At 45.1% G+C, this 11106-nt stretch overlaps 1 protein-coding gene across 2 annotated transcripts; it reads right to left on the bottom strand.

The window, feature by feature from the left end:
• Window positions 1–3961: 3961 nt before the first annotated feature.
• Window positions 3962–8956, bottom strand: LOC307089165 (E3 ubiquitin-protein ligase TRIM35-like; the record flags this gene model as incomplete). 2 transcript variants are annotated; one of them, XM_079755297.1, is made up of 6 exons in its annotated part: window positions 3962–4817; window positions 5697–5812; window positions 6050–6075; window positions 6778–7002; window positions 8147–8242; window positions 8540–8956. In XM_079755297.1, 6 exons carry the CDS (start codon window positions 8954–8956, stop codon window positions 4279–4281), a joined length of 1419 nt encoding a protein of 472 aa, XP_079611423.1. In that variant the 3' UTR covers window positions 3962–4278. The 2 variants fall into 2 exon arrangements, with proteins under 2 accessions (XP_079611423.1, XP_079611422.1); XM_079755296.1 differs by having other exon boundaries at window positions 6778–7008.
• Window positions 8957–11106: the final 2150 nt, after the last annotated feature.

Consider the following 11106-nt stretch of genomic DNA (forward strand, 5'->3'; position numbering starts at 1 on the left):
AAAAAGTAACAGAAAAAACAGACACAGCGCGTCGTCCCTATTCACTCACTTACTATTCCCTATATAGTGCTTATGATATAGTACACTATATAGGGAACGAACAAACGACAATTCGGACACTACGCTGAACATTTCTAAACGTCTTTTGCGTCAGTAAATGCGCCGGGTATTTGTGTGACGCAGACAGATGCGCCCACATCATGTAAACAAACCGGGCACCCACGAGGTAAGCTGGAGGTTGTATTGATGTTGAATGTTATATTTCCTTGATCAAGTTTTTTTTAATTAATTTTGAATGTTTTATTTTCTATGTTAAATCCCAAAAAAATTGTTGACATTTCTAAACGAAAGCCGGAGACTCCATCGTTAAATGTATATATTCAGTAATATTATTCAGCTTCTTCTTCTCCTCCGGAAAAACACGACCTCATCGCATTGTGGTATACGGGAGTAACATGTAGCGAACATTGTATGTTCACTCAAATTTTGGGTATTTTAAGTCTACTTTATAGTGCGTGAAATTTACCACTGAGAATTCGAAGACCAGTACAAAATGGCGAGCACCCTATATAGTGCACTATGTCCGTGATGGGGAACGATTTCAAACACAGCTACGCAAACTCATGCTCCCACTAAAGTTGAGGTGAGCTAAAAAAGGAGGCTAAACTGGCAGTTGACAGATTAAGATGTTAAAATGTATTTCAAAAACGTTAAGCAAAAACATGCTTAGATAAAGATGTTAAAATGTGTTAAATGTGTTTTAAAAACGCACAAAGATTTTTAGAATGTTTCAAAATTTTGTTTAAAATGTTTCAAAAATGTTTAAAATGTTTCAAAAAAATATATCAGAGATGTTTAAAATGTGTAGATATGATCAGAGATGTTTAAAATATGATCAGATGTTTAAAATGTGTAAAATAATTAAAAGATTTTTCAAAACAGGGATTTAAAAAAAAAAATTGGGGGGGGGGGGGCTCAGCTGAAATTTGTTCTCTGAGGGGGGGCTCACTCTCTCATACTTTGAAAACCCCTGGCCTAGAGCGTTCTGGTCCCTTGGGCTATGTGTTGTGACTTTAATTCACTACTTGGTCATCACAGATGACCATTCTGAAAGCCATTTAAAAGTATAAAATGTATATAAAAGTATAAAATATAAAGCAAAATATGAAAAATCTCAATGTATACACCTCCATGCAACTATCATCAACACCACCAACCGACAGGGAAACTCTCTTTTGGAGAAACCCAGTCACGCCCACCTGTGGACTGCATGCCTCACTCAACAATAAAGCAGTAGACATGCAATCCACATGTCATACAATCATCAATAAATCAGTAGTCACACAATCATAATGTCTTTTCAATAATCATTAAATCCACACAATCATAATGCCATACAATCATCATTCAAACGGTAGCCATAAAATAATTATGTCATTCAATCATCAATCATAGATTCAAAAAGGCACTCATATAGGTTCAAAAGGCACACATATAGGTTCAATCATAAAAAAACCAAAATACTTCTAAGTATGTGTGACACAAAGTTTTACACATTCAGCATGCATTGAAAGTCACAAAAATAACACACAAATAAGTGACATAAGAATGAATTTTTAGAATAAAATATTCCCTTCAGATTTGCCTAGATTTTGAATGATTCAGGTGATCTTCATGTATTGGTGCGCTGTTTGTATGTGGGGGGTTTATTTGGACATTGTTGTAGTTGTTGCTCCTGGTCCAATCGCTGTCATCAGGTCCTGCATTCATGAGGCCAATGTTCGTCATCAACCCGCCAGTACTGGAAGTTAGGAGCATACTCCCAACCGCTCCAAAGAAACCCAGCTGTCCCATCAGTAGTACAGTGGTACAGAAACAGCATGCTTTATTCACCTCCAAACAAAACTGATGCAAATAAAAACATGACCCACATTGGTTTTATAATGATTCGTTATTCAATTAGACCAGGTATATCAATTATTGTAGCTACAGGTACTGTACTTCGAGGGGACCCGGGGACTATTCCAAGGGGGCTTTCAGGTTTCTATGTTCTGCTTTGGTGATAAGCATTCGTAGTTTGGTTGTCTCACTGTTGTAGTCGGGGATTTAGGTCCGGCTATATCCTTTCAGCCCCAGGAACGCTAGCATTTGTTGGACTGTTTTTGGCTTTGGGTACTCTTTGATCACGTTTTTTGTGTCCTTCGCTGATCTCTCTCTTATTCCCTCCTATTACTTTCCCTAGGAAAGTAATCTCTTCCTTGACCAGTTGTAGTTTAGCTTTCTTGAGCTTGTAGCCTTTCTTTGCGATGGTGGCATGTAGACAAGCTTCTTTCGTCTCAGCTGCCTGGAGGAGGTCGTCCACATACTGCACCAGGACCGTTCTGGAAGGGTCAGTTCTCCCAGGTCCTTTTTCAGGCAGGCGTTGGATATGGTGGGGTTGCATTGGAAACCTTGGGGCATTCTCGTATACGTGTATCGTTGTCCCCTATACATGAAAGTGAAGAAGGTCTTGACTGGGGGACTAGGGAAAGGCAGAAGAATGCGTTTGCGCGATCCACCACCGTGAACCATTTATGTTCAGGGCTGACAACATTTAGGGCCACATATGGGTTTGGGACTTTTTCTGGCGGGGCCACGGTTCGTGTGTTGACGGCCCTCAGATCATGAACCATCCTCCAGGTCAGTCCGTCAGCCTTTTTTATTGGTAGGATCGGTGTGTTCCATTCCGAGGTGGTTTTCTCCAGATCCCTGCGAGACATCCGATTGTAGAAACGGATGCTCCAGGGTCCACTAGGAACGTGCAGCAGTGGCCCCCTACATACGCCTTCCCTGTGGGTTGTCCGAGCCCCAGTTCCTTTCTGGCCTGCTCGTCCTCTGGGCACCTCTATGGTTGTATGTGGTACATTGGTGCACCCTGTTGGGGATTCTGAGGCTGGTATTGCTGTGGTGGGAAGCTCTGTAGGGCCGTGTCGTAAGGGCCGGTTGTAAGTGGGGCAGTCCTCGATCCAATTTCCTAGTTGCTTGCAAAGAAAACATGCCTGGGTGAAATGTCGCCGCCCTCTTCCTCTTCTTCCTCTGTATCCCTGGTTCTGGTGTTGTGGTTGCTGGTATTGTAGTGGGGGCTGGGTGGGCGCTGGCGCCGGGGTGGCCATCGCGTACGCTGGGTAATTGGTGGGTTGGTATAATATCTACGAAGCAAAAGGAGAGGAAGTGTATAAGCACGCGTGGAGACACGCTTAGTAGGACATTTGATGGATGCGTTGACTAGAGTGTTCTGGTCCCTTGGGCTGTGTTGTGACTTCAATAATAAACAGGCGTGGCCTCCGTAATGTGCTCTGATTGGCTAAGCATGGTGCTGAGCTCCTGCCTCCTGGATACCCGTATGTGTACTTGGTGCTGGTCTCGTGTGGCTATGTGTGGGCATTACAACTTGGTTTGTGGCTTGGTCCTGACCTGGATGCCTGGACTCTCCTCATGGTTAACCAGCTAGCACCCCATCATCAATTTAATATGTTTAGCATGTATTTACCTGTATGTCAATTATGGCACCCATTGCACTGCTGACCATCCCTGGAAGAAGGGATCCCCTACTATGCGCTTCTTCTCAAGATTTCTTCCTTGCTGATTTAAGGGAGGTTTTTCTTGCCCTTGTGGGGGCTTGGGTAAAGGGGGGTTTCATATATATTTGGCCTGTTAAGCCCTTTGAGACTGTAATGGTGATTAAGGGCTATACAAATACAACGGAATGAATTTACCTCTTGTGGCTATGTGCGGGCATTATGCTTTTTTTTGTGGCCTCGACCTGGCCTGTTGGTATCTCTAGAATTGGTAGGTGAATGAATGGCTCCTCACATGAGCCGGATGCCTCCCTAGTTCTTGTTTTGGAGTTGGATTGTCATAAAGAAATAAGAGCGTTTTTAAAAAGATTTTTGAAAGCAAAATTTATTTTATTTTATTCTTATCTGCAAATGCTGAAAAGCAAAATAAATAGTGGAGGCTTTTAAGTTAAAATGTGCAGTGAATAGGATTTAGTGGTATACAATAAACATTAAACGATTGAGAAGACTGATATTTATATATTATTCTGTTATTGACACTGTCTTTTGTCTTCCGAAGACCATTACTCATTTGATTAATTTGATCAAGATACAATCATGTTTTGTTAACACACAAACGTGCGCACACACCCAAATACATTGTAAACAGGAATGCTTTGGCCAAGGCTGTTACTTCCCCCCCAGAGAAGATCTAGATTGCTTTGCAACACAATCCTCCACCTCATTTGACTACCTTCAGCACCCCCTCCCCTGCCGTGATCTTCAGTGGGCACAGCTTGCAGCCCACCCAAAGGTAGGGGTACGCCTTCTCGTTGAAACTGTGCTTAAAGGAGTAGATGAGCACGTTCCGGTCGGCGTCGTGGAACGAGACCCGCCCCTTGTCGCAGTCCAGCCTCACGCGGATCCTGTTGGGGCGGGACTTGAGGTTGAGGCGCGTCAGTGGCGACGTGCCGGCGAAGTACATTTCGTGGTAGAAGTACACGGTGACGTAGCCGTTCTTCTGCACCGACGACACCTTCTCCTTCCGCTTCACTGACTCGCCGGCCACGCCCACCACCCAGGCCGTGTTCCCGCCCACCTCCACGTCCCACCAATGGCAGCCCGAGGAGAAGCCGCGGTGGCCCAGCACGCCGGCGTCGCGGTCGAAGCGCTCCGGGTTGTCGGGGAGCTTCGGCCGGTCGTCGGTGTCGCTGACCTCCGTGAGGTCGTCCGAGAGGCGGAGCCAGGGGGCGGCAGTGTTGGGGTCAAGGGTCACCGGAGCTGGGGGGGGGGGGGGAGGGAACCACAGGGAGAGGTGAGGAGCAGACAGAAGGTCCAGGGTTCAAGCCCCGAAACCATGTTCCTTAATGAACTGATCCGGGTTCTAACCCTGAACCACGTTCCTTAATGAACTGATCCGGGTTCTAACCCTGAACCATGTTCCTTAATGAACTGATCCGGGTTCAAGCCCCGAAACCATGTTCCTTAATGAACTGATCCGGGTTCTAACCCTGAACCATGTTCCTTAATGAACTGATCCGGGTTCAAGCCCCGAAACCATGTTCCTTAATGAACTGATCCGGGTTCTAACCCTGAACCACGTTCCTTAATGAACTGATCCGGGTTCTAACCCTGAACCACGTTCCTTAATGAACTGATCCGGGATCTAACCCTGAACCATGTTCCTTAATGAACTGATCCGGGTTCTAACCCTGAACCATGTTCCTTAATGAACTGATCCGGGTTCTAGCCCTGAACCATGTTCCTTAATGAACTGATCCGGGTTCTAACCCTGAACCACGTTCCTTAATGAACTGATCCGGGTTCAAGCCCCGAAACCATGTTCCTTAATGAACTGATCCGGGTTCTAACCCTGAACCACGTTCCTTAATGAACTGATCCGGGTTCTAACCCTGAACCACGTTCCTTAATGAACTGATCCGGGTTCTAACCCTGAACCACGTTCCTTAATGAACTGATCCGGGTTCTAACCCTGAACCACGTTCCTTAATGAACTGATCCGGGTTCTAACCCTGAACCACATTCCTTAATGAACTGATCCGGGTTCTAACTCCTTGATTCTATAGGCAGGGAACACCATAACCACTACAACCTTGCTGATGGTTACTGTGCTGCCGTTCTGCAGGGGTAGACACTTACTGTAACGGACTGTTTCGTACATCCCCACCAACGCAGAGTACTGCAGCGAGCCCAGGTAGTGAGCCACGTTGATCAGGGTTCCTGGCGGCATAGCAGCACACTCTGGGGGGGTGGCACTGGAGAAAGAGAAGGGACCTAGTAAGGGCTTCATTATGCTGACCTAACGCTAGTAACTGCTTCATGATGATGTCCTAACCCTAACCACTGGAGGAAGAGAAGGGACTTTGTTAAAACAAGGTGACTTTTGGAAGACTTTGTGAAGACGGCTGAAGTAGCCTTAGTGCTGACAAAATGGAGTTCAGTGATGACAGACGTTACATGCAGACATAGAGAATGAATACGTGGACTTTTACCTTCCAATGCTGCTGTCCTTGCATTTCTGAAAAACATGATTTAGCAAAAAGGAATCAATGGTTAGAAGATATGTGAACATCATTTATTGGATTTAGTAAGGAAAGTTCTCATACAAAAAGACTTGACAGTGAATACAGAGGTTAGGGCACCCTAATACAAGCAGTTCATTGGGGCTTACATCTTTACTCATTGTGGTGGAGGGTGATGATGACATTCAGTATGAACCCAAAGCGTAGTGATCTGGGTGTTCCAGAGAGAGGTAGTAGATAACCGATGACGCCGCCATCCCCTACTTACCCCTAAATGTATTTGAAGTCACTCCAAGTTATCGTTTGCCAAATCAGACTACCCCAAATAGACTACTATTTGGGGTAGTCTGATATGCATATGGGCTCACAGGAGATTTGCATTTTGGTCAGGAAACATACATGCAAAGTCCTGTACACAAAGACTGGAGACTGAGGTCTAACATTACTTAGTGTGGCATCGTAGCTATAAATAACGTGTACTATGGGAAGGCAGATGCAAGTTGGGACGGATTTTCCGACCTAGGAAAGGGTCATCGCCGAAACAGGTTGAAGCTACTGCAGTTAGTCTTCTTGGATATGAAGAGGTCAGCTGAATGACAAAGGTCAGCTGAAGGACTGAAAGGTCGGCTGAAGGACTGAAAGGTCGGCTGAAGGACTGATTGAATGTATAAACAACAATAGAAAACGTAAAAACGCACGTGCAAGAGAGGAACTCCGTCCAGGGCCATGTCTGCCTCCAGGGCCGTGATGGCGTCAGACAGAGATGAGATGTTGACCTCCACCTCGTCCATCAGCCTCCTCACCACCCCTCTCTTCTCCTCTTCCTCCTGCTTCAGCGACTGCAGGCCTGACCGCTCCGCCCCGTCCAGGAAGTCCCGCAGCTCCTGGAACTCCTGGCGCATCCGCCGCTCCACAAACTGGGCCTGCATCTGGATGGGGTTAGCATTTAGCATGGTATGGTGTCCGTACAACAGGGTCACAACACTGCATCGTTATAGTGCAGTGCTACAACTGTCGTGGATAAAACCCACAGTCTAATACTCGAGATATAAATAGCCTCTCGTAATAAATACGAGAGGCCGAGGAGGACTAGGGTTGAACAATCAAGGCTTTATTGTCACTGCACAGAGACACAACACCACCTGAATTTGTTTGCAAAGTACTGCCCCATCGAGGCCGCGATCTCTGAGGTAACCCCAACATCTGTGACTTCCTTGACCAATCACAGTGCTCTAAAATCAAATTTACGGGCAGCCCCGTTCCCTATTAGCATCTATCTTCCCTCCCCCATGCCCATATTACATTCTCATACATTCAAGCATTAGGTACAAAAGGGTTACATATTAAAAATTATAGTTACATATTACGCATTAGTTATATGAAGTGAGGTCTTTGATTAAAATCCATTCATCACCTTGTTTATTAACCTGATCTTAAATCACCATGACTTACCACATGTGTTTAACAGATGAGCCCTGTGAAAGCAATATTCATTCAACAGTAAAATATGCATTTGTAATAGTTAACAATGCCACTTTATTTGTCTGTCTTATGTGACATAATCATAAAGTTGGTAGGTAGTATGGATTATTTACCTTTAACGTCTACGTTGAAGCCTACAGAATAAACATTCTAAAGCCATAAGATGGGAGAAACCATAGGGGGTAACAGATGTCTCTGTAAAACATCTGTGGCCATTTACCTGAGGCGTCGGGGGTTCATCGGAATGCAGGCAAAGGGAGGGCCTGGAGATCTCAATAGTGATTTGGCTCCATTGTAACAATACTTACCTTATATACTTGTATACTTTATACTTAAAGTTAACCTTACTTACTGATGTTTGCCGGTCAACCCAGGACCCTCTGAGGTGTTGTGAATAACAAAGGAACAGGGCCTGAGCCTGCACCACCCCCCCAGCTGAGAAGCCTCCAATATTGTCCACCATACAACCAGTTAGCATTAGCATGCTGAGCTGTCCGTACAACTGGGTCACAACACTGCATCGTTGTATACAATGCTACACCCAGTTTAAGCTGGACCCAGTGTTGTTGGACCGATGACCCTCACCTCGATATGCGCTGAGGTGTCCGTGTAGTTCTGCTTCATCTTCTCCAACCCCACCATCTTCTGGTGCAGCGCGCTCAGGGAGGTCCTCAAGTCCTCCTGTGGACAGTTAGGGTTAGATTCACTCACCAATAAGCTCACTCTGATATAAACAATGACTGTTTTATATAAGACAACTGTACGATACAACATCGTCATTGATCAACAGAGATAACTTAAGTCAAAGCCAGACGTGTATTGTGGTTATGTTCAATGTTATTATTTGTTTTCTTCGATCACAACCTCATCTCCATTATGTAACATCTGTCTAGATCAGACGCGACAGCAGTCGTTAGGGTTAGAGGGTTATAGTTAGTAAGGTCTAACCCTAGACCGAAGCCACTGAACCAGGAGTACCTTCATGTCCGCGGCGGCCTCGCCCGCAGGGCAGCAGTCGTGCCTCGCGTGCCTCCGGGACGTCAGGCAGACCACGCAGATGGGCTCCCGGTCGTCCCGGCAGAAGAGCTTCAGCCGCTCCCCGTGGATGGGGCACATCTCCTCGGGGTCGGTGTACAGCTCCTCCGGCGGCGACGATAAGGACGAGGGCTCTGCGCCCTCACACAGGTTCCGGAGGGTGAGGCTAGGCACCGGCTCGTCGGAGGACTCCCTCCGGCACAGCGGGCAGTCTCGTCCGCCCCCCCGGCTCGCCCAGTAGTCCCGCAGGCAGCCGGAGCAGAAGCTGTGACTGCACTGGAGCACCACGGGGTCTCTGAAGATTTCGTAGCAGATTGCGCAGCAGAGGTCCACCTCTGCCAGGGACAGTCGACCAGCCATTTCTACTTTCTTTACCACTGTCACGGGTTAGTGTTGACAGGAACGGACCAATCAGCAGCCATCTCTACTTCCTGTACCACTAGCACAGGTTAGGGTTCACGGAAACGGACCAACCAGTTGAACGCTGACCGCTCCTCCCATTCCTCTGGAGCGTCATTGGCGCAAAGTTGATGACGTCACTAGGTAACTTGTCGTCATCGGTGAAAGAAGGAAATCGAAGGCGCGTTCATGGTCCTGGTAATAAATTAATCCAAACAGTTCATGTGCACTGCGTTCGGAATCTAAAAGTTCTTCACAGCAGGTTTTTTTTATCCGATAAAAAACAGAATAGACAGAACTTAGTAGGATCAGTTTCAAGTTCGAAAGCCTTTATTTCCTTGTAGCCTATCACCTACTATCCTCTTGCTTTTATGTATGAGAAGCAGATTGTATTGCCACTGGCTACACTTGCCCTTATCCAGAGCTGGTTTACCAGTACACAACCTTTAAGACTGAGCAAAGTTGTTGCCAAAAGACGGTTACAACGTCAATCAATAGTAAAATATTGGATATGATGTTTTATTCTTTTATATTGAGTAAAACTTTCATGTTCCGCCATATACATGCACGTCACTAGTAAACCATGCGTTTCCAAATGAGCAACTCTGTTATAAATGCTGACTTCAAAACAGCTCTGAGATTTGACAGCTCTTCCATGTCTTTACGTAAACCTTCCATTCTTCTGAAATAAGAGTGTTCAGGAAACACCCCTCAGAAGTTCGTAGGCTATGACATAAAACCAGAAAAAACAGATTGTTCGTGAGACTAGACTTCATAACAACAAGTATGGATGCCCGCAGGGACCTCTTTGCGCTTCTTTGCTCAATCAGATGAATCAGTAATTAGAACTGCTTGCGATGGTTGGACATGAGCAGGAATTTATCAGGTGATGTTTAGAATTGTAAGCTATAATGTATCGTAATGCAAATGTTAGAATGGGTGTTAAGTTCGCCTCTTAGTGCTTGCTGCAGGTTCACTTTAGTCTATCAATGAAACGGGCAGCCATTATTGTGACGTGATCTCGGACGACTCGGGTAGCTTTACTTCCGCATGAAACTCCGAGCTCAAGGTCCGAACCTCCGAACCTCCCGGAAACTCAGTGTTTTGAAGGCGGCACAAAATCTGGCCCCAGTTGCCGAACAGAAGTAGAATCATAAGAGCGTCATGAGGTGTCGTTCCCGAGAACTTTCCAATGTCGCGAAAATGTTTTCCCCATAATTCCCAGTGACATGAACGCACCATAATTTACTAACTTATTGATTAACTAACCATAGAAATAAGAGCCTCGTATGAATCAGCTGAATAAACAGCAAACTACAGGTTTTGTAACAGACCTTTATTTAACCAGGCTGCACTTGAAAATAAGAATTTTGTTCTTAATTTGCTTGCCTGGGTAAAAAAAGGTTAATTATAAATAATAATAATAATAACCATAACCCCGACAAAACCTCAATTTATTTAGGCATTGTTAATAAAAAAGAAATGAATAAAAATAACATAATAAATAGTAAAAATTGAATAGATATGTAGTGCTTGTTTGTGGGCGCAGTTCTCATTACAACTTGTTGAAATAAAGGATCTGTGCCCAAGGTAAAGAATAACTAATTATAAGGTCAACGAGCCAAGTTCATGAAGCGACTCTCAGTAGAGAATTCAGTTTATATTGGAAATGGGCGGGGTGGTAAATGAACCACGCCTACAGGCATCTCAAACACCACACACGAGTGAAAACGATCTTTCCCCCTCCGTTTTATTTGGCAGCGTTTCAGGAATATCTCCGTAAAATCGGACTCACTGCAAAACCGCATCTAGCTGTAGAAACGCTGTAGTACATATTCAAGGCCACTGTGTGGCGCTGTTTATCCACCAAAATAAGAAGAAGACAAGGCGGAGCATGCGCATCAAACCTGCGCGCTATATTCAAACATTCAGTCAAGGAGGAGAAAACAGTTGTAAAACCTTGTAGAATGAGCAGAAAATACTTTTTAATCTACACATAGTAATTCAATTTACCAAGGGGCTGTATTTAAAGCTATATTAATAATACTTTGGTCTCCTTGGCCAAAGAGGCCATCTCCATGTGTGGAAGAAATGGTCCGATGAGGTACTGA

The sequence above is a fragment of the Pollachius pollachius genome, assembly GCF_949987615.1.
Source record: "Pollachius pollachius genome assembly, chromosome: 18".
Taxonomy (NCBI): domain Eukaryota; kingdom Metazoa; phylum Chordata; class Actinopteri; order Gadiformes; family Gadidae; genus Pollachius; species Pollachius pollachius.